The 24,788-nt window shown below is 30.1% G+C and overlaps 2 protein-coding genes across 2 annotated transcripts; one reads left to right on the forward strand and one right to left on the reverse strand.

The window, feature by feature from the left end:
• The first annotated feature begins 12,755 nt into the window (after nt 1-12,755).
• On the forward strand, nt 12,756-17,164 carry LOC107011745 (thioredoxin reductase NTRB-like). Its single transcript, XM_015211362.2, has 2 exons — nt 12,756-13,832; nt 16,792-17,164. The coding sequence occupies exons 1-2, from the start codon at nt 12,800-12,802 to the stop codon at nt 16,860-16,862; spliced, it is 1,104 nt and encodes a 367-aa protein (XP_015066848.1). The 5' UTR covers nt 12,756-12,799; the 3' UTR covers nt 16,863-17,164.
• Nucleotides 17,165-19,465: 2,301 nt separating this feature from the next.
• On the reverse strand, nt 19,466-22,784 carry LOC107011154 (3-hydroxy-3-methylglutaryl-coenzyme A reductase 1). Its single transcript, XM_015210528.2, has 4 exons — nt 21,659-22,784; nt 21,119-21,300; nt 20,679-21,025; nt 19,466-20,206 (listed from the first exon to the last, which is right to left on the reverse strand). Exons 1-4 carry the CDS (start codon nt 22,684-22,686, stop codon nt 19,958-19,960), a joined length of 1,806 nt encoding a protein of 601 aa, XP_015066014.1. The 5' UTR covers nt 22,687-22,784; the 3' UTR covers nt 19,466-19,957.
• Nucleotides 22,785-24,788: the final 2,004 nt, after the last annotated feature.

Consider the following 24,788-nt stretch of genomic DNA (forward strand, 5'->3'; position numbering starts at 1 on the left):
TAAATTTCACGTCCTTTCAATTGCATATAAAGTGAAATTTTGATTAATAAAAATTGTGGTAAAGTGATAAGTACTTCTTCACTTAAAAAGAGAAAAATAATAGTATATTTTTTATCTCCAATGTGGAACTTCCCTGACAAACTGAAAAAAAAAATATTTAAAGACATGCTTCTTTAGAAATTTTTGTTTATAGGAAGGTGGTTCGAACCCACAACAATAGTGCCGTGAAAAACAAATTCACTATCCTTTTTTATCACTAAGATGTCAATCACTTTTGTTAGGAATTCACAAGTTATTATACATGTATATTTATTTAATTTTTTAATACAATACAGAATCTATGAAAAATTAATGGGTCTATTCGAATCGACAAACCTTTACCTGCTTCCGTTGGTGAATTTAGAGGCAAAAAGTACAATAGTGGAACCCGAGATCAAAACTAGATATTATAGGCATATATTTACTAAAATTTGTATAATATTATATTTTAGTAAGGATCAATTTTCACTTAATACATTCTTTTTGGTGTACCCATGTTCGGATCAGTTCCCACTTAATACATTTTCTTTGATGCACCATAATCAAAAAATCTTAAATACGCCTCTGCATGCTCCACCTTTGTTTCCGGACACCGAACCTCGGGTTCGGGGCAAACCCACGTAAATTTCATGGGGTTCACCCGAACTCCCTCGGAAAAAAAATACATTATAAGATAAATTTTTTGATGTATATATATATATATAAACCCCTCAATGACTAGGAGAAAATAATAGTATAGTGATAAATGCTCCTTAAATTAAGTTTCATATCACCAATTTAAATCCCTGTTTTTTAATTTTAGTTTTGTTTTTCACGTTTTTTACTTATTAACATGTTAATACTTTTTTTCGAATCTTAGAAGAAAAATCTTCTGTCCCCACTACTCGGGTAGGATAGTGTTCCATATATGAGAAAGGAGAAATTATTTACAAAATATATCTTTTAAACCTCTGATATTTATTGTTTTCTATTTATTCCGATTAGTTTTTTTTTTGCATTATAATTTTATCGTTTTTTTTGCATTATAATTTTATCGTTGTCTGTATGTTGAATGTCTTTTTTTTTTTTTTACTTTTTCCACATTGGTTTTTGTTGGTATAGTCATTTGCTATTAAAACGATATGATTAAATTTATCTACATGACTCAAGAATATGTAGATTAATATGATTAAAATACGTGATTACTTACTCTTAGCTTTCTGACAATAATAATACAACAAAATGAAAAAACAAATGCATAATCACTTAATCCAAATATAAATGCATAATCAAATTGAAATAATAAAACACACAAGCAAATAGAATAAACTTGGATTTCTATGCTAATAGTTGATGATTACGTTACTGAATAAGCTTGATATAATTATCCTTTAAAATATAAACAACTTAATATCAAAAAATATGAGTACAATACTAGTGAATCAATGAAAATGAGATGTCTTTCAACAAATGTATAGAAGGTTAACGAATTAAATTCTATGAAGTGTCATTTATAGATTTCATACTTCATGACTATTCTCATTTACTGTCCGTAATTTTTTCAAAAGGATGAGCGAAGACCGCGATTTTTTTTCACAAGTAATCGAGTCTCATACTTATTTTGTTCGATCACAATAATTTCATAACTTATTTTGTGATGTCCTAAAAAAAAAACATATAGCTGATACATATTGCTTCAATTTCTTCGAGATCATACACATGCATGTAATGTACGTTTGTTCATACAAAATTCCATAGAAGATGAAGTCTACGAGTCATTCAAATTAGTACTATTTCTAGTTAATTTTAATATTTCTTTAATAAATGCTTGTTTTTCGATCAAGCTTAGATAATTGATACGACATCAGCAGAGTATTATTGTAGTAATCAAATATTTTGGTACCTAATATTATCAATATTGTATTTCGTCACACATCCTATATGGATATCAATTAATTAAATGGCAACTTTCACATATAGCAAACAAAAAATTCATATTTGTATGCTATTGCAAACTTTGCATAATTGCGCTCCATAGCAAACATAAAAACTGTATAATTCGCTATACATATACAAGTGTATAATTCGCTGGCCTATTTCGCTGCAATTGTATAATTCGTTGGCCTTTTTCTCTGCAATATTTGAAGTAAAATGTTTGTAAATTGTATAATTAAGTGTATAACACGAAGATATACATTTTTGCATGTGTATATACAATTTTCTCTCGCTTTATACAAAACAGAAACAGAATTATACACTTCTGTGTATAAAGCGAGAGAGGCGAGCGAGAATGGAGAGTGGCGAGCGAGATTTTTGGGAGAGAGAAGCTGGCAAATTTTAGCTAATGTTTGCTATGGAGCACAATTAAATCAAACCCTAGCTATTCCATTTAATTTAGGTTATTAGTTTGCTATTAAATACAATTTTTCCTAAATTAAACAAAGCACTTGATATTTTATAAGTTCTCTTAGTAATTAATGGGGACCTAAATCTTGAAAGATTTGCAAATAATAATGGACCAAAATTGTAAGCATTAGCCATGGCCCATGGACACAAAAATCTCAAAATTAAAGGAAAACTTACCGAAATTTCATAAGTTTAAGAGTTAAGTACTTAGATATATTCTAGATTGCGATATTATGAATTTTATAAGATTTTGATGTATCTAGATACGTCTAGATTAATGTATCTCGAGATATATGATGTAAAAATTAAGTGTAATTTATTTTATATGCATTGTATTAAATGGATTTGTAATGTATATGTGATACACAGATAAATCTCGCTTGCCTTCCTCCCATCTCGTTCGCCACTATCCTATGTATTTGCATGTATTTGAGATACATGACTATCTAACTTGCCTTTCTTCCTATCTCGCTCATCTCTTTCCCTACTTAAGTGTATCTAATAGCAAAAATATATGTATTTATATGCATCTTTCTCAATATATGATCGAAATTATTAATTAATTGTAAGATACGTTATATGTAGAATTAGTATATATAGCATGAATATATGTCTAATATGAAATTTGGGTTTTGAAGCCATGGCAGAATTGGGCCGGTCCAATAGATTGTCCTTCATAGCTTAATGCTGCCTTCAACTGTTAGGCCCACTAGATTTCAACCCAAACTGCAAAAAATGAGAAGACAATAAATTAAAATTCATTTTTTCACTAAATTATATTTAATTTATATTATATTTTTATATATTTATTAAATATCATAACTATGATAAGTCAGTATGATTGGATGTGAAGTTTTTTAACCAAATGCAAAAGGCCAACTTAATGTTAATTGACATGTCAGTCAATATCAATAAAGGGGTCCCTCTTGCCTAATTGTGTTAGTTCTTTAATGGACAATAATAAATAAATCAAAACATGACACGTCCTGTTCTAATTTGTTAACTTCAAAATCCACTTAAAATAAAAATTAAAGTGAATGGAGTTAACTATTTTGCCACTCAAAATATCGGATTACTCTTATTGAAAGTTGATTAGGACTTAAATAATGACAAATTATCTGACATGTAAGTCCAAATTTCAAACATTAGACAAGGACTTCAAATCAATCTCCAAATTGCTTATATAGTATTAGTGTAACCAAACATTGGACAATGATTCCTATGCTACTAATCCTTGTCCCCTCATTAATATCTCAAACAGTAATAGCTTTCGTTTAGTCATAAATTTTAAGAGAAAAATTGAAGTTTTATTTTTTTTAATGAAGGTCCCCCAAAACTAAAAACTGATATAAGTCAGTTTATGGGAAAATAAAAGTATTGGAAAATCTAACTGATATACGGTTTTTTTTTTTTTTTGTATTTTCGTTTTATTGTCATGTTTTAAATGTCAAGAAGAAAAAATGAAGTATTTTTGAAACATTGCCCACTGCATTAATTATTCTAAAACTAAAAGGCACGTAAATTTTGTAAAATAATTTATTAAAAATAGATTAATTTGCTGAAAAAGGATAAATTAATCAAAAATGACGTGTAAAAGCTTATCCTGAAAGAGAAAAATAATACTATATGAATAGAGGAAATATTTACGTGGAAATGAAAATAAATCTATCAAAGTGCAATGTATGTACAATTAATTAGTTAAAACTACTGTATGTATATTTTTATTTTTTATTTTTTTTGTCCTTATGATAACACGAGAACTATAAAGGATTCACTCGCAACTTCTACCAATGAGATTCTTCCACCCTCAAAGGTTTGATATTTTTGAAATAAAAAATCCTGTTGAAAGTGTGAATTTAAATTTTATCGGATTATAATATAAATATAAAATATTTAAAAAGTAGAAAAAAAATATCAATAACAATTGATTTTATCACGGGGTACAGTTCATGATGTGACATCGACCCTCGTACAGTAACTGTGCTAGCTATATCAGAACTTTTGTTTCGTTACTTTCATAAAAAAAGTTAGCTATATAATTGTAAAACTTCCTCCGTCCCATTTTACATGACACTATTTGATGCGGCGCGGAGTTGAAGAAATAAATGAAGACTTTGAATTGTTTGCTAAATTGTCCTTCAAAAGTAGACTCAATTTTCTCTCTCTTCATAAATGTATTAAAGTACTATTTAAAATTAAGTGAGATCAACAAGGGTAAAAGAGGAATTGTATCTTTAAATACTTACCATATATGAAAATGTGATATTTTTTTTGAGACTGACTAAGAAGGAAATGGCGCCATATAAAATGGGACGGAGGAAATATATAAGTTGGTAGCAAGTAGCAAGATATGTGTTCGTAACAAAGAGACTTTTTGGAACATGTAGGTCTTCATGAGATTGATCAAGTTGCAAACATTTCCTCTTTGTTTTATTAATTTGTCAATTTAATAGTATTATTAAGATATATTTTGTTGATACATGTGTTCCCTTTTGGTTTTGGACATAGACACTTGGCCTCCACCTTGGAATGCCACTTCTCATAAATTGGTTTTGAAAAGTGATGATATGATGTACAAAGGACCTAGACCTTTTCACCTAAAACTTGCCTAGAAAATGAAAAAAGGGGGAAACATCTTGCGGTCCAAGATGGTAACCTACATGTGCTTTTGAGTTCACATCAATATTATTAATTTTATAGTATGATTTTTCTGAGTGCTATATGTATGTTTCTTAGTCATGAATTGAGGTAGCATAGTACATATAGCAATTGGAAATTCATGTATTTGTCAAGCTCCCCACAAATTGTGCTTTTGTAGATTATGACTTTACGGCTAACTACTTTACTATTTCATGGAAACTCGCAGACAGCCAAAAAATGTAAATTCGTGATTTACGTTCGGGCGATTTAAAATGAAATGAATTTAAGAAGTAATTTTTTTTAAAAAAAAATTAATATTCTAACAAATTTCCTTAAGCTCAATGTGGATTATATACTTAGCCGAAATCAATTAAGTTTAGATGAATTGAATTTAAGCACATGATTAAAATAAGCCTGAGTTAATTATAAATGAATTTACCCAAGTTTAAGCGCGTCTTAATTTCAAAGGCCATGGTCAAATTAAGCTGACTAATTGAGCAACATCCATCCTAAAGAGTAAGTAATTCATTCTTTCGCTTTAATTTGTCCACTATTTTAAATTAAACTTTTAATTTTGCTTCATTTTTTGAATATATATAAAAAATAGTTTCTTTTTTCTATTTTTATCCTCGATTATTTTTCATATCAATTTTCAAAAGCTTAAGTTATATGCCAATAATATATATATATATATATATATATAATGATAAAATACTTATATTAATCAGTATTATTGAAGGAATATGCAAAGTATAACTTAGAGAAATAAAAGCGAATTGGAAAATTTTTTTTTTTTTTAAATAGTGCTCCTCTTTAAGCGACTCTACTAGATTCATCCAGCCCTTTATAAACCATAAAAGTCATATATAGTTGTTGCAATGAAGCATGACTAATATTATACTAACTTATAAGTAATCTAAATTTGATTACCTTAATCAAAAAACAAACACAAAACAACAAAATATTAGTTCCCTACTTTACTAGGCAATAGTACAATAAGGAAAATTATCTACTACATTAATGTTTTTTCCCGTAATATTTAACTATGACACATAGAACCAGAAACTGAAAGAAGAGACAAATCACTAGATTAATAAATTCAAGAAAGTTATCTCTAACTTTATTTTTAATTTATTTTCTGTTTTTGGATCGTGATCGATAATACTAAATCCTTTTAATTAATTGAAAACATATTGTTACTAATTATATTGTCCATGCATTCAGTCTTGTCCTCTTATCATAATATAAATAATATTTATGTGTTAATTAATTATTTATTTGCATTTTTTGTGGTTAGAAACTGCTTACCGCTTTTATTATATGCACCATGTTTTTCATATAATATTATATTACACCTATGCCTTGAAAATTACTTGTACCGTCCATTTTTTTTTTTTTATGATGGAATATTAGTTGTATATAATCATCATCAAGTTATAAAAGTAATGTAGACCATATATAGAGTAGTATAATAAAATGTTTTAAGTAGAATATTTTACCGACAGGTTTGGCCTTTGAAGTAAACTATGCAATTGATGGGACAAAATTTGTGAGACTAATTAGACTTAAGAAATCGAGATTAATTGTTAATTAATTAATTAATGGACCCTTGTGTATTACATGATTGAAGTTAGATCATCAGCTTTGTTGTTAAAATGTTCTTTTTTTATGCCTATCTTATCTTTCAACTACTCTAGTCACTTGATTAATTTGTGAAATAGAGACTTTTTTACTACACTTCTATCACTACAATAAAAATAACTTTTAGCGATATTAAATATTGACATTAATAAAGATTGTTAAAGTCTTTATCGACATTAATTAAGTGTTATTAAAATCAATATCGCTAAAGGCTTTAGGGACATATTCAAAGAGTGACAATTGTCAATAAAAATACATATTTAGCAACAATTAAGAATTAAATACCGCTAATGATCATTTTTATTATAGTGCACCACCCTACTAAAAATTTTTAAGTTCGTTTAATATTAATTATAATTCCAACTTTTTTGTTGGATAGTATTTAATTAAATTTTAAAAAATAAAAATTATATTTAAAAATTAAAAAATTATGTTTGAAAATTATTGAATTCTACTAAATGTAATTTTTTTGTAATGTGAAGCCGTTTCTGAACCAGAATTATACTTGATGTTGATTAAAGAGAATTAGAAATATGTTTTATTTCACTTTAAAAGACTCATGAAAACAAGTTTTCCAGTATTTCCCAAAAAAATATCGAATATTAAAGTTCAAGGCCATAAAATATTTACAAATACTGAAATGCATTTTTTTAGTGGCATGTTGGAATCCAACAATACAAACACAATGTCTCTTCCACATTTTTTTTTTGTTTGCAACTTCAACATTAAAAAAACTTTTTTTTCAACTCGAATTTTGTCCAAACCGACCCTGAGAATTAACCCATTAAATATTACATAATTAATACTAAATATAATCAGAAAATATTGTTCATACATAATCAGATTATGATAATCTTCTGAGATCACACCCTCACTATTTTTATGCGGATAATATATATAAATACTCCCTCCTCCCAAAAATAATCGTGTGGTTTTTTCTAAAAATTAATTTGATTAATTTTACAGAACTAAAAATATTTAGATAAATTTAATATTTTAGAATTAAAAGTAAGATATTTAACATTTATATAAAAAATATTATAAATTGTTATTCTTCTCATATCTAAATAGCGAAAAAAAATATACTTCAAAATATTTATTAAAATCTATATGCTTTATTCGTCTCAATTTATGTAGTATCATTTAATCGATGCAAAATTTTTAAAAATAAAAAAAACTTTATTATGATCACCAAAATTACTCAAAAGTTATTTTAATATTAATTTTTTCTTGATCTTTTAAGTAGACTAAAGTTAAACTGAAGATGGTACTATTAAATACTAATAATTGTTAAATAAAAAAATACTCTATGATTTAACTTTTAAAACGGAACTAAAAGGGATATTCTCTTCGTTCCTTTTTGCGTGAGACTGTTTAGATTTTGAAATTCAAATAACTCTATCATCGTTATTAATTATGAAGACTTATAGCTTTTTATATGTAGTTTACAAATATCTAAATATAATTTACAAAAAATTGAAGAGTTTATAAGACTTATAGTTCTTTTTACGTAGTTTATAAATATCTAAATTTCATTTTCAAAATTTGAAGAGTTCATACGCAAAATTTTGATTAAATTTAAATTGTTTGTCTTTCGAAAATCGAGAAGTGTCACGTAAATTAGGATCTGAGGAGCATATATTACACAAGCTAAAACTCCTTTCTTTCTCTCTTTTCTATTTTTTTTCATTCTATATTCGATACATAAATTAAAGTTTTATAAAATTTAGATTCACATTGAAAAGTTCCACATTAAAAGATAAAATGCTCTCTAAACAAAGACAACTATGTATATTCATAGGGAACTCAAGATTCGCGCTTAATAAAGGCGACTTCATATCCAAAGAAACTCAAATTCAAAATCTTTTACTTAAAAATGAAAAAGTACTTACCATTCTATCATAACCCTCATCAATAAAAAATAATAAATTTGAAATAAAAATTTTAATTGATACCGAAAGAATACTTACCACTTGGGCACGACCCCGATCTGTTTTCGAGTCTTACCTCCGCTTAAGACCAATATTCCAAATTAAAAGTTCCCATCAAACCCCACCCCCACCACCAAAACCCAACCAATATATATAAGTACCATTATCTCCCAACTTCTCTCCTTCCACACCAACTTGAACTAAAATATTTCCCTTAATTATAACTTCCTTCTTTCTCCACAAACTCCTTTCTTCAAATCTTCATTCATTCACAACAAAAAATATTTCTCATCATGGGTTATATGAGTTACAAAAGAGTTGGAAGAAGATGTTGTGGAATTACAAGAGGTTTTAAGCTGAATTCCCGAAGGTTCTCAGTACAAAGACTCCGCGCTAAATTTCTCTATTTGTGCAGACTCTTCAGCAGATCATGGAGATCATCCTATCGACACGCGCTTCGTTTGATTAAAAAGAATTTTAACGATACAAAAGATAGTCAGGATCAATATTATGGACGAAGCTGCGACAGGAATTTGGTGAGCGAACACGCAGATTGTGCTATGTATGGAAATTATAACAAAAGTAATTGTGATTATAGATTGAAATCGTACGGACGTTCAAATTCGTTTTATGCTGAAGCTATAGCTGATTGCTTGGATTTTATTAAAAGGAATTCACTTTCTATTGAGGAAAAACCAGTTCTCATCACCCATGAAATTAATTGTTAATTAAAGAAGTAATTAATTAGTGAAAAGGAGAAACATGACAAATTATGTTTCTTGTGTAAAGTATTAGTTGAGCTTCGATTTTATTTTAATTTTTACTTCTATCACTTCACATGTATTTGTGTTCTTTTTAGTCATGTAGTAGTGTACACTGAAATCAAAATCAGGTGAAAAATTGCCTGAGTTATAATTTTGTTTACTTCTTTCAGATTTTCTTTTGGTTTTTCGTATTATGTGTGAGGCTTAACTAGTCTGAATTCATTAAGGTAAGACTCGTTAAAAGAAAAAGCATTCACAAGACTCTAGTAAAGAAAATATTTTGACAGTCAAATTTTAAATAAGTGATTTCTTATTAAAGGTGAAAGGATCTTATATTATTTGTTGTTTTATAAAACTGACTTATATAACACCTTTTTATTCAATTTGTTAATAAAAATAATACCTTCTATATTTGGACACCTTTTACTCCAATCCAATCAAAACGCAACTAAATTTAGAGGAGGTTTTATTTTGTAATTATTTACAAACTTAATTATAGTTTTGTATATATTTTGTGAGAAATCTCAAAAAGTCGTTTTCTTCTATTTATTTGAAAGCGGTAACAAAAAATCATTTAATCTTTGTATATATTTTTTTCATTTTATTTTATATGTCATATTTTTTACTTTATACTTATATTAAGAAAATAATATAATTTTATCTTTTTATCTTTATTTAATATTTTCTTAAGTTAAAATTTATTAATAAATGACAAAATTAATTAATTATTTTATCAAAAATATAATAGACGAAATATAATAATTTATACATAAATTTTATTAAATGACAAATACTATAATTCAGCTATTTATACAAATAAATGACTTATAAAAGGGACGGAAGGAGTATAATTTTATTTTTTGTACCTAGGAGTCTAGGACAGAGTTTTGTCTGTCCTTGTGTTTCCCACTGAAATATGCATACGGAGATGTAATGTAATGTAGTGAAGCTTTTATTAGGGGAAAAAAACAAAAAAATATTGAAAAAAATTGATGCGATGAAGAAGATATCAGTATTCAAATTTCAAATTTTAACCTTGTGCTATGGCATTAATGTTGTCATTAATTTGATAATTACTCACGTTGGGAGTGACAATCTTATTAATGTAGTAGGTACCGATAAAGATTTGAAAGATGTGCTGACCACCTAACCCAAGGCCATTTTATTTGACTAACTTTAAATAAGTAAAAAATTTGAGAAATTAAAGAAATAAATAAAAGGTGGTTGAGGGAATTGTTTTTTTTAGGGGTTGAAAATCTGAACGTATAGACTTTATGGCGCCATCCTATTTTTCAAACTTTAGAAAAGTTGATCTAGTTACATGTCTCCATAATGTTAATCACTTTTGATTTCTTTAATTGGTGATGAGATTAAAGTTAATTTCTTTGCCTTTAATCAATTTCACATCAGTTTTGCTCACTGACTTTTTTGGTTTTAGCTAAGTAGATTAGGTTACATACTATGATTGAAAAAAGTATATTAGAGTGGGCAAAAGGCTATTTCTTAGGACCACGTTTTGACCTTTAAACGAGCTAGTCTTTAATTTTTGTCCTTTAACAATCAAATTTATGTTTAATAAGACATAAATTCTTATAATCTAAAATAATGTCTGAATATATACCATGATACAAAAATATGAACTTAAAGTAAACACATTTGACTTCAAGAAACTAACTTTAGAAAGTTCAAGGCTCAACTAAAGCTTAAACTAATTAAGATGGTGACATTTATCAAAAAAAAAAAAAGATTAAGAAATATTATCTTTCACTTTTTCAACAAATACAATTTTGCAAGCATTACATCATCAACTAATAGAGATAATCACCTTTAATTATATTTCTCTTTTCTATGGAGAAATATATATATTTTAAGATTCTTCATTCAACGCTATCTAATATATATAGTGTTTCTGTAGAATAAGATTTAAATAAATTATTTCTGCCCTTTAGCTCCGCTCATGATTTTATCAACCATGCTCATTTGATACATCAAGATTGTGCTGGTAAACACTGTTTAACTAATATATATGGAGAATCATTTCATTAACATATAAAGCACTAGATCTCATTTCAACAATCAAATAATTATATACTATAGTCTGTATGCATAATAAAATATGTAGATATAGAAACATGTCAGTCACGATTATGGGTGTAGTAGGTTTTGCAAATGTAGACTCACATGACAAAGAAGAAAACCAGGACTAAATTGTCAACATTATTGACTTGTGAACATAATTGAACTGCAATTGGGCTAAATGTTAAATTAAGCAGTGGACTCTTCCTTTTATGGCTATTTGTGAAATTGTTTCCCTCTTTGCCTTTCGTATTGGGCCTAAAATTCTTGATTAATAGTATTCTTTCCTCGGCCCATTCACGTCTTATTGGAAGGATTCGTATTGTTGAATATTGCTCAGTCTTGTTATAACTCAGGTTAAGCCGTTCTGAAATTACTCATCATAAAAGATTATATAGAAAAATTAGTCTATAGACTCAAGCTTCTAGTAAAGCAAAATGATAAATATATATTTTATTTTTGTTGATTCTTTCTAGACTATGTTAGTGGTGTCGAGATTGTCCAAAATTTATGTTATTTGTTTTAGACTTTGACAAGTCAAATGAACAATCTAATTAAAAACTAACAATAATAGATTGAGTCAAATAGGACATCACATTTTAAATTGAAAATAATACTAAAATGTAATCAGACAAGTTGAATTTATCAAACCATCCTAATTTGAAGGTTTTAATGTGAAAACAAAGAAAGTAGCTACACGTACGCAATTAAGCATTCTTCTGTTGAAGAGGTACAAAAAAAAAGGTGACATTTTGAGTTTTACGATCCATCATAATATATTTGGATGTGATTCTTTGGATTGTCCTTATCCAAAGACGATTTATTAATTATTCCTAGATTTCACATTAAGATAGCTAAATTTTTTTCTATCTATTTCCTAACACGTTTCATTTCTTTATTTTATATTTAGGATTTGAATTCAAGACTCTTGATTAAAAGATCAATCATGTCCATTGCACCGTATTTTTAAATAATGATTAAACTTATGATTTATCTAAAAAATTTAAAATCTGATATTTTAAATTCGCTTGAATTTTGTAATCATGATAAAAAATGATGTCTAAAAATTTTTCCAAAAGAAGCTAGTAGTAGAGTAATATTTAGAAAAATTAAATTAAAAAATCATATTTAAACGCCAATATGGAATAACTTGGGCTTTAATTCTCCAAATAGATATTGAACTAAGTTAAGCATGTAATTGGATTCCAAATATGTTTTGCTTCCAAAACTATATAATTCCAATTCCAATGTGTACACATTTCCATTCAAATATTCCTATTAAATAAATACTAAGCAGCCAAAAGTCAAATTCAAAGGAAAAATATGACCGGCAACTGTTGGCCAAAACTCATAAATACTTTCAAAAAAGCATGTAACCTAATTCCCGTCGCTACCCTCACCACCACCGCCGCCGCGAATTCCCCTAAATTTTCTTCCATGGACGACATTCATAAAACCCTAAAAACTAGTGTTTGTATAATCGGCAGTGGCCCTGCAGCTCACACAGCTGCCATTTACGCAGCTCGCGCAGAGCTGAAGCCGATCCTTTTCGAAGGATGGATGGCTAACGACATAGCTCCCGGCGGTCAGCTTACGACCACCACAGATGTTGAGAATTTTCCTGGTTTCCCTGAAGGTATCGGCGGCGGCGAGCTTATGGAAAAATGTCGTGCGCAGTCTGTTCGTTTTGGGACACAAATTTATACTGAAACGGTAACTAAAGTTGATTTTTCTAAAAGTCCTTTTAAAGTTGTTTCTGATGATAGAACTGTATTAGCTGACGCCGTTATTCTCGCTACTGGTGCTGTGGCTAAGAGGCTTGAATTCCCCGGCTCCGGCAATAATGGTTTCTGGAATAAGGGGATATCAGCTTGCGCCGTTTGTGATGGCGCTGCCCCGATATTCCGTAATAAACCATTGGCTGTAATTGGTGGTGGAGATTCTGCCATGGAAGAAGCTAATTTTTTAACTAAATATGGTTCTAAAGTGTATATTATTCATAGGAGGGATGAATTTAGGGCATCGAAGATAATGCAAAATAGGGCATTGAGTAACCCTAAAATAGAGGTGATTTGGAATTCTACTGTAGTGGAGGCTTATGGGGAAAAACTTATGGGTGGATTGAAGGTGAAAAATATTGTTACAGGGGAAGTGTCTGATTTGAATGTTTCAGGATTGTTTTTCGCCATTGGGCACGAACCAGCTACCAAGTTTTTGGATAAGCAATTAGAGTTGGATTCTGATGGATATGTTGTAACTAAGCCGGGGACGACACTGACCAGTGTTAGGGGTGTTTTTGCTGCTGGTGATGTGCAGGATAAGAAGTATAGGCAAGCTATTACTGCTGCTGGCTCAGGTTAGTGGTCTGGTTTTGTTTGCCTGAGTATCCATGCTACTTTCTGCTTGTTGTAATTTTTAACCTTTTAGAATTTATATATCAATTGCTAGTCTGATTCTCATTGATGTTCATGTAGACATGTTTGTAGTCATTTCTTTTGTTGATATTGGCCTACAATTTTAGCAGAGACATGTTTCATTTGTATCGAGAACTTTTAGCTGTATCGACAAAGTAGAAAATGCACTTGTTGCAGCAATGTCATCTGATTATTTGCTGAAGAAAAGAATGCCTTCTAGTAATATTATGGTTGTCTTTATTGTGTTTCACTCTTGTTTGATATTTTTTACATTGGTATGGTTTAGTATTCAACTACTGAAAGCTAGAATGAATGGATTATATAAAGAAAGTAATAGTATTGTGGAGAATGTCTTAGAGGGTTTCAAGGCACCATGCTGCCTAAAGTATCACTTGATTGTTACTCTGTGCCTTGTAGTTAAGTGTGGATGTTCTTTGACAATGTTTTAGGGTAAGGACTCCATTCCAGAGGTGGGGATGCACTGCTAATGGAGAAGAAAAAGAGGTGTAATATTTGGGGAAGAAGAAGAACAAAGAACCAACCAGCTTAGCTGTGTCAATTTGATTTTGTTTTCATAGGTGGAATTTCTTATAAAATAGATTACTTGATAATGATTTAGTTCAGTAGTATTTAGAGAAGTGCGTATTATTTTGTGCGTGGGGTGGGTGGGGAGCAGACCTAATCATGGTTTAGACTTGCCATGATCTATGAAACTTTAGCATTCTCATTGTTTAATGTTCTTGCTTGTCTTGAATTTTAGTAAAAAAAATGCCTTGATATGAAACCAATCCAAGTAGAAAGTTCTTTGAAAGAAAAATAATTTTTTTTCAGCGGACTGTGATATGGTATCTTTCCAAGTGCTTAGGTTAACCTTTTTTTTTTTTTTGGCTTGGTAGAAAGTCTCTTCTAAACTATCTTTTAAGAATTGTTAATTGGGAAGTTAGTAAGAGAATTAGCAGTCTGGAACCTATTTTTAGCTACAAAGCGATAAAACTAACCAAAATAAGCCACAATTCTAGAAAGTAACTATAATAGGCTTAGTTTGGTTTTTCTCCGTTATATCCAAAAATATAAATGCAGACTAACGTTTGTTAACGTCTATATTTTAACATAAAACATTTTTTCCACTTTATAAGGTGTTACTTTTTCTTATCCTTTATAAAGTTTATAAGTTTTTTTGACACTTTATAAAGTGGAAGAAAAAAAATTCTACTTTACAAAAAGGAATTTTTTTTACATGTTACATTAAATTATGTATCTTTATACGGTTTTTGCAGTATTTTTCATACAATTATATTGTTTTGACATATCATAAAAACGGAAAAAATTATTACATTATGTATTTTTATTGTTTTTAATTTGAGAACTCCTCCAAGCTCTATTTAAGCTCGATCAAACATAGCACCTTCAACATCTTTAATATTCTATTTTTCTTCATTTCAATCACAAAAAATGTCTTCTCAACCAAAAGTTAGAGTATATTTGTCCAAAAACTATAGTAACTGCAAAAACCGCATAAAGAGACATAATTTAGTGTAAATGTAAAAAATTCCTTTTTGTAAAACAATTCTTTTTCTTCTACTTTATGAAGGGTAAGAAAAAGTTAAGTTACACTTTATAAAGTGGAAAAGAAAATTCATATTATATTAAAATATAGATGTTAAGAGTCTAATTTTTGCCATTTATATCTTTTGTGTAAAACGGAAGAAAAAACTATGCTAAGCCTATTTTAGTTACTTTCTAGAATTGTAGCTTATTTTGGTCAATTTTATCTGTCACTCAAATAGGTTCCGGACTCTAGAGTTAGTGACCCCATGTTTTACTTACTATAATCATAAAATTTTCATCCTATGAGACCAATGTTGATCGTACCAATGAAATACTAGCATCAACCAGAATCTGAACTTTTGATAATCCTCACACAAATGGACTTTTTGGTGATGAAAGAAGCAGGACTTGTTTCTCTGCTTTTGATGTTTTATGACAAAAGAATTGATCTTTCCCCAACTATTTTACCATTCTAAGGCAGGATTTAGCTCCTAAAGATATATCTCAGGCAGAGAGATTGCAAAGCAAATACTCCTTCGGTCCCAGTTTATGTATTACTCTTTTGTTTTAGTCAGTCCCGAAAACATCTTTCTGTAGTTCTACTCAGTGTTCAAGTTTTAAGAGTTGTCCTTGTGATGTGTTATTGTCAATATTGATTTTCTAGTTCAAAAAAGGTTTGTTCAATTGTAAGATTTAGTTTGTGAGGATGTCAGATGCTGATAGTCTACAGAAATGATATGGGCCTTTTATTTGGGCAACTCATATTCATTATTATTCTAGTTATGTCTTGATGTGTTGTGATTTTCTGGGAGACATGATTGTATATGGATGATGATTATGGTGTACATTGTAGGAATTGTTTGCATGCTTCACATATTTATTTTAGTCCTGCACTTCTGGTTACTAATTTACTGGAATGTGTCTCAAGGATCCTACTTAGTTTAGGTTTACGTTCTTGAACAATGTTCTATTGGCCTTTTACATTCAGCGTTGCATTTTACATTATGCTTATTTACTTGTGAAAGAAATATGATGCCTGTTGGATGCAGTGTACATATGGAGAACCTTGTCAGATAATTTGATGTCTGTTGGGTGTGCTTTGTGACGTTGGTACCTTCGCCTTGGGGTGCCTAGATTTTTTTTTTTTTTAATTGTGCCTCTGGCCTTTTCTTTTTAAAACATTTTCTTGCTATTATGGAAAACCTTCTGATGATTATATTCATGTGCTTTTGCTTCGTTTATCACTTTGATCTTCGAGTGCAACAAACTGCGTCTTGACTCCTCGCCTTCCCTTCGAGATAACATATGGCTTAAGGTTGTTTTTGTTTTTTCTTTTGGGGCATGCTTTTGTAGGGTGCATGGCGGCTTTGGATGCTGAACATTACTTGCAAGAAATTGGTGCCCAAGTGGGAAAGAGTGATTGATTGCTTTGTGTTGTTCCATTGAAGTAGCTCTGGTACTGGAGTTGCTGCAAAGGTCTGGATTGATTTGATATCTATGTATTAAGAATTTGTTTCCTCACTAATGTTTATGATTGAAATGAATGTACGTACATTTTTATTAAATGATTGTTTGAGCGACGGTTCGTCCCTTGTTAAACAATGAGGTCGAAGCATCCATATCAATCAATGAACTCAACTTAGTAATTAGAGTTTGGGCAAATATGATAGCTTGGAGATCAACATAAATGGATTGATTATGTTAATTCTTCTTTTCGTTTTTTCCAGTCGAGTAATGATCATTCCATACTCCTGTGATTAAGGTTTATAATGAAGTTGCAACAAGCTTGATGGTAACTATACCAAATTAATTCATTTGTTATTACTTACATTGGCTTTATAGCCTTAACGGTTATTACTTCTAAATCAAATATTAATGTCGCGATTGATAATTGCAACGTTTCCCATTATTACGCATCTCATTTACATCATATCTTAATTGGCCTTTGTCACTTTTTTTTTCAGCCATTAATCCTTCTTCAAAATGACAATTGACAGTGAAGTTGTGATCTCAGAAATTGAGTCTGCAAGAACCTCAAATAAAAATGAAATATCTATTTTTAATACACGAACAAGTAAAATAAAAGGATGGGAGTATATATTCATGGTTTATTTGAGTTTCATATCAATGTGACAATCCAATGACTGGTTATTACTTACAACTAGTTTCCCGTACGTACTAACTTAAATTTTAATTCCATATTTTGCATCTTGTAGCTATGAATACATTACAGTCTACTTTATTTAGGTTTGTTTGCTCGTAGTCATGGCTAAGTAGGAGAATCGATAGGTTAAAGGCGTTCATTTAGATGCAAAGTTTGGTGAAAAAACACTAGAAACATTTATTTAGGTTTTGTTTTCTTGGTTTCTTATTTACTGGAGTTCGTATTGGAGCATCTCCTACTGCAGGTCATATTTGGGGTCGACACTTTTAAGACATAAACACAAAATCTTTGATTAAGGGTGGAGAAATCTCATTATTGCACATGACGAAGAAATTGTTGACCCCGAAAGATCCTCTCCCATCATAATTATTATTACTCCCATGAGTCCCCACAGAGTTTACAAACTTTAGTTAGTTTCCAATTTAGGGTTAGACTTTTATTTGGTATTAATCAAAGGCGCTCACAATAAAAGAAAAAAAATCTCACACTTCATCATTGATATAACTATTCTCTACGAGATTATTCCACAGAAAATAAAGAGAATATGTCCCTTACACTTTACAGGTATAAGTCATGGTAAGAGTTAATCTTTTAGATGATCAATTAATTAGAATTATTTATTCAAAACATCTTCTTCTTTTTTATAATTCAAAATCACTTAATTATTGATATATTACTCACGAAACTACTCAACCTTTTTAGGTGATGATATTTCCATTTCATTTTGTTGACAAATTTTTGTATTTATTTTAAGCTAGATTTGTATAAATAGCATGACATCCTTTGTTAATCATTTTGTTGACCCTCCCCCACTTAAATCGATCCATTTGTTTTTCCCCCCTTGGAATCAATAATGATTCAACTTATTATATTTATAAGAAATAGAAATCATTGAGACGGAAGTGGAAGTTTATTTATTTATAAGATTTCTTGGATGTATCATCACTAATTGAAAGGAAGTAATAGACTGCTGAATTAATTCATAATAATGAGAACAAAACATCTAAATCATTTAAATTAAATTAGACAGCAAATTTGATCTTCCCATAATCATTCTTGACTCTTTTTCTCCCTCTCATCATCATCAGCAATTTGACTTAATACTATTTAAGTAAAAACACTTCGTTGATTTGTTTAGATGAAACATTTATTTCTAGTATAGGATTTAAATAAAATGGAATAAGAAAGCAGTAATAGTACTCATTAATTAATTGAGAATCCACAAGATCTAACTTTTCAGTATAATCATCCAGAGCAAAAGTTAATAATTTTTTGTACTAAAAAGAATCATAGTATAAATATATAGAAATAACTTAAAATGATATGGTTCCAGATCTGATAATACTCCTTCCTTTAAACATTACTATGATAGTCTCTTTTTTTTCATTGTTATTTTGTGAGAGGGAGAGGGGATGATTTAGGAGAAAATGAGGATAAAAATAAAAGGGTATTATATTTGACCTATATAGTTTTAGCTGGTTGTGCCAAGTGTTTGCGAGTCAACAAAATAATTGAGTAAATTTTTAAGTGAACTACTCGTTGAGTGACTATACGAGAGCCAAAAACCGAAATAAAGTCATAGTTTACGAGAATAGCACATTGTTTTGTTCATTGTCCAGGTAAATAGTATCTCATTCCACGTCTTTTAGAATATTTTAAATAAGATAGAGAGAGTGCGAATATTAGCGTAAATGATTCTGTTTTAAATTCTCTTCTGACTTGGATCCATAATTGTGAATTAGAATAATTTATAGTTAATTAAATAGTAGTATTGGTGATTTGAGGACCCCAAATACAACTAATCTTCACATGAACATGACAGATGCGTCAACTTTAAACGTGTTTAGGCACATAGATCCAGAGTAAACAAACAAAAATGATTGAAATAAAAAAAGAGAATCATATACAAAAGCAGAGTAAATATTAAAATGGCATTACACTCCCTAAATTACAAACAATACAAGAGAAAAGATGGGTCATCTTCGTTGGCAAGTGCTGAGAAGAGAGTAAATTACAAGTTTAACCCCCACTGGACACTGGTAACTTTTCCACCTAACATCATCAGAGATGTTCACTAAATATAATATTTGCAGAAACAAAGAGACCCTACACCCTCACATGGCTCCATAGAAAAAATACATACAACACATTCCAACTTGTTCTTGAATATTCCCCACATTATTAATTGATGAACAAAGAAGATCTTTAATTTATTACTTTATATTATAATTTTGGTTCAAAGTACTTCTTCTTCTGCAGCTAGATCTCCCTAATTCAGAAAATTTTATTCCTATTCTTTCTTTTTATTGGAATATAGAAATAGTAGTAGGGGGGGCTAATTAATCCTCAGAGTGACTAAGAGGAATTGATTACTTGGGAAATATCTTTGATAGATCTATTATATTTCATGTGACTTTTAACTAGTTGGCCAGCAGAGATAGCTGACATGAGAGATAGCTCACCAGCTAGAACAGAACCAGCTACTATTGTGGCCAAGAGTCTTGCATTTGAACCTGGTGCATCTCTATTTGCACCTTTAACTCCTAGTAAGTTCAAGCAAGCTGACTGTGATGCAAGTTGAGTTCCACCACCAACTGTACCAACCTGAAATTCACAGGACAAATTAGCTAGGCATAAAGAAATGTGTATAAAACATGTGCAACTTTGTCTCTTCCTTCGCATGCCACTTAATTATGGACTCAGGACAGTATTAATATTTCTGCCATCACCTAACCTGCCTGCTACAATGACAGGTTCTCACTCATTAAATGTCAAGGATGCTACATGTCAATATTTCATCTGGACTTATTCTACTACTATTAAATTACACATCTCATGAAATCAAACCTACATGCACTAGTCAGCGGTTCATATTAGTTGTTCACTTTCACCTCTAATCAGCGTTTCATATTAGTTGTTCGCTTTCACCTCTAGACATCCATGAAAAAATTCTGTTAAAACTTTACGAAAATGATATTGTAACGGTAAAATGTAACTAATTTGAGACAATTATTTTTAGTAAAGTGCACAATTAATATGAAATGGAGAGAATAAGAGGAGCATGTTGGTTGTATACCTCAATAGAAGGCATAGTTACTGAAATATGGAGGTCTTTGCCATCATTTACAGCCTCCATCATAGTAATGCAGTGAGAGCTCTCAACATTTTGAGCAGGGTCTTGGCCAGTGGCCAAATATACAGCAGAGACGATGTTGCTGGCATGAGCATTGAAGCCACCGAGGGCACCAGCCATGGCTGACCCAGTAAGGTTTTTAAGCATGTTCAGCTCCACAAGAGCAGCAACCTCAGTTTTCAACACTTTCTTTACTACATCCTCCTTGATTATTGCCTCGCAAACTACTGATTTTCCTCTACCTTCAATCCAGTTAACTGCTGCTGGCTTCTTATCCGAACAAAAGTTCCCTGCCAATATTTCACATGATTCCAAATTAAATAAACATCTCTAGCATCAAGTTGCCAAAAAAACAATACATAAACAGGTTGATGGAATAATACCAGATATGCCAATGACGTCCATGTCTGGATATTCACTCTGAAGGTAATCCAGAACGTTCTGGACACCTTTGGATACCATGTTCATTCCCATTGCATCACCAGTGCTACAACTAAATCTCATATACAGATTTTTACCAGCTATAGCACATTGAATGCCCTGTAATCGAGCAAATCTGCTTGATCTGCAAAAATTTCCATTACAGAAACAAATTTTAAATTTTGAAAACATAATATTGAATAAAATGCACATGACATGTAACTTATTAACATAAGCTTTCAATTAGGATACTAGATATTACAAATCATTTCTTTTCTCTTTGCTGGTGAATAAAGAATTTGTAACAGAAAATATTGAATCAAGAGAGAAGCAAAACTAAAATGCTTTGTCTTAATGTTTCATACTAACTCTCACCAACAACGACGGATTGCTAAAATGGTAAGCATCCTCCAATCTTTTAACAAAAAACTCACCAATTACGAATAGCTATTTATCGTAGAAGAAACAATAAGAATATACGTAATCATGAGAAGAAAACTCACTTGTTGAACATAAGAGAAAGAATCTCAAAGTTAGCGGGATCCTCAACAAAGAATTTCAACTCAGCGGCTCTTTTGGCGGTGGTGAACCGGACAACCGGAGCTCTTGTCATCCCATCTCTGAGCAAAATGCTGTTGGCGCCACCAGAGACAAAGATAGCCTTGCAACCCCTGTTGGTGCTAGCAACTAAACATCCTTCTGTAGTTGCCATTGGTACTGAGTACTCTCTCCCATCAAGCAACAAAGGCCCTGCAATACCAACCGGTATTTGCACATATCCTACAGGCATCTCACAGCACTGTCCAAGAATAGACTCATAGTCAAATCCTTCCAATGGGAGCCCTTCCAATGACTTCCCTGTGATCCTCTGTAACGCCTCTTTTCGAATCGAAGCAGCTCTCATACAATCACCAAGCTTTGATTCCAACGAATATGATGGTGTTTTACCCTGAACAACAGATTGTATTATCTCCTCGTCATCTTCCGATAATGCTGGCATAATTATTGGCGCAGGCTTCTCCGTTTGGGACAAAGCTGCCTTGGCAGGTTGCTGTGGAACCATTGGGGCAATTTTTCGAACAGGTGGTGGAGGCACAACGCAGCCAAGAGTAGTTGCAGCAGCACATGGTCCCCGGCGGCTATCTTCCTCAATAATTAGCTGCTCAGCATTCTCATCCTCAATATCCCATGAATCACTATTCGACCTGGACACAAACGACTGAACAAACCCAATCCCAAAGAAACCCAATAGATATATAACGGAAGCAATCAATGACACCATAGCTAACAATTCAGAAAGGGTAACCACGTGAAGAGGAATAGAATTACGGATCTTCTCACGCCACCTTACGAGAAGAAAATACATAACAGAGAAAAACATGGTGAAAAACAACCCATTGGTTAGGTACAATGGGAGTGGAAGCGCATCAGATGCTTTAGGAGAAGAAACTTGTTGTTGTTTCAGAGGTTCGCCGGCGGAAGCATCTTTTGATGTGCATAAAGGATTAACAGGTCGCCGGCGAACGTCCATTGTAAATTTAGTTGATTTTCCGGCAGGAACACCGGCTTTTTGAAAAAAAAAGAAAAAGAGAAATGAGAGAAAGAGAGAAAGTCAATTGTGTATTAAGCAGTGATGGTTTGTGTGGACAAGCGAAAGTAGAAGAAATGTATTTATAGAGTGAAAAGCGGTTGGCGCGCTACAATTTGGGGACACGCCCACCGCGTGTTGTTCGCCCCTCTGCTATTTGTAGTTTGTTTGGACGATTAATACTCCCTCTTTTCTATTTATGTCATTATTATTAATTTCCGATCATATTAAAAATTAAGTAAATATTATTTTTATTATTATTTAATTTTCTTAAATCAATAAATATAATATTAATTTATTTTAATTAATTAATTTGACTTATAAATATAAATTATTCATTTAATTTTTTATGTTGATCAAATCTATATTTTCAAATCTAATAACTCAAATCTATAAGAGTATTATAATTTATGAATTTATTTTATAAAATAATAATAAACCAACTATTTATAGTAAAAAGATAATAGATAAAAAAATGGAGAAAATAATATCTACGATGTGATCTACTCAAAAATTGTGTTTATTAAAATGTTAAAAATATGGTATCATATGATATATTACTAATTAATACTATCTATCCTTTTAAAATAAGATATATATTTTTCTAGTACTATCTTGTATCTTCGTTTTAATTTGAGAATCTCATTTAACCCTTTTTTGAAAGGGGCACTAAATCCCCTCGTCTTAATTCAAAATGTAAAAGATGACCATAATTATTAGTACTATCATTTTGTGTAATTTTCTAAAGGGAAAAGGGTCTGATATACCCCTTAACTTTGTCATTTGGAGCTGATATACCTCTCGTTATAAAAGTGGCTCATATATGCCCTTACCGTTACACAAACGGTTCACATATACCCCTGCCGTTACAAAATGGCTCACATATACCCTTCATTTAACGAAAGTTAAAAATTAGTTTTAAATTTATATTTGTTACTTCTAATTTGTTTAAAAAAATTTATTTAGTGGTATATATGATTCTTCTATCAAAGTTCAAGGTATATTTTAATTTTTTTCATACATAAATTATTTTTTGACTTCTTTTATTATAATTATTTGAGTTTCTTATTCTTATTTTGTTTTTTATTTCATTCCTTAGTTTAAAGGAAAAAAAATTAAAGTATTTTTTTTGTGTGTGTATTGTAATTTCATTTCGTATTCGAAGAAAAAATTTGGTTATTTACAATAAGTTTTACAAGAATATTAGTGAAATATAAATAAATTTGATTATCAAAATAATAATTACAAATTAGTCATTGAAATAAAAAAAAGTCAAAAAAAATATGTTTGACGAGGATTAAATTCACTCATATGAGATTATATTTTTTTTTAAAAAAAATAAAAATTTAGATTAAAATTATTTTTTTTTCATTTCCGTTAGAGAAAAAGGGTATATGTGAGCCATTTGTGTACAAGTAGGGGTATATATGACCCACTTTTACAACGAAAGGTATATCAGCTCTAAATGACAAAGTTGAGGGGTATATCAGACCCTTTTCCCTTTTCTAAAAGTTGAAATGATTAACTAAAAGACGTACTTCCTTCAATTTAATTTGGTCTATTTTTTTATATTGTAGTTTTAAAATTAAATGTTTATCATACATTTCAAAATATTCTTAAATTTTATGTTATTAAACATATCGTGTTAAAAGTTGAAACTAAAGAATTGTTAAAAAAGAAAAATATTATTTTTTATTAAACTTGTTACAAAAGAAAAAGTCAAAAATTATTGAAACAGAGGATATTACCGCATGTATAGCATGCAAATGAGTAATTTCGTGTAACTTATTTTTAAAATGAGGTATGAAATTAATACATTTTAGGTTTATCTTTTGCATGAAATGAAAAATCACGTAGCATTAGAAAATCTTATCAAAATCAGTTTCTTATTTGGTTTTATTATTTTTAATTTTATAATTGAATAAATTATATATAAATACAAGAATCTTAATAAGAATCGGACGCATTAAATTATTGTCCATCATTTAGTGTATTTTTCATCTAAAAAGGAAATTAACCGGATTAATAATAAACCTATTTATTAA

Source organism: Solanum pennellii, chromosome 2 (genome assembly GCF_001406875.1).
Source record: "Solanum pennellii chromosome 2, SPENNV200".
NCBI classification, from domain to species: domain Eukaryota; kingdom Viridiplantae; phylum Streptophyta; class Magnoliopsida; order Solanales; family Solanaceae; genus Solanum; species Solanum pennellii.

Excerpts from the sequence above, each read along its gene's own strand:
- LOC107011745 (XM_015211362.2), top strand. The coding sequence starts at position 12,800 with ATGACCGGCAACTGTTGGCCAAAACTCATAAATACTTTCAAAAAAGCA. Across the intron at positions 13,833-16,791 it reads TATTACTGCTGCTGGCTCAG|GGTGCATGGCGGCTTTGGAT; the intron begins GTTAGTGGTCTG and ends ATGCTTTTGTAG.
- LOC107011154 (XM_015210528.2), bottom strand. The coding sequence starts at position 22,686 with ATGGACGTTCGCCGGCGACCTGTTAATCCTTTATGCACATCAAAAGAT. Across the intron at positions 21,026-21,118 it reads GGACGTCATTGGCATATCTG|GGAACTTTTGTTCGGATAAG; the intron begins GTATTATTCCAT and ends AAATATTGGCAG. Across the intron at positions 20,207-20,678 it reads TAACTATGCCTTCTATTGAG|GTTGGTACAGTTGGTGGTGG; the intron begins GTATACAACCAA and ends TGTGAATTTCAG.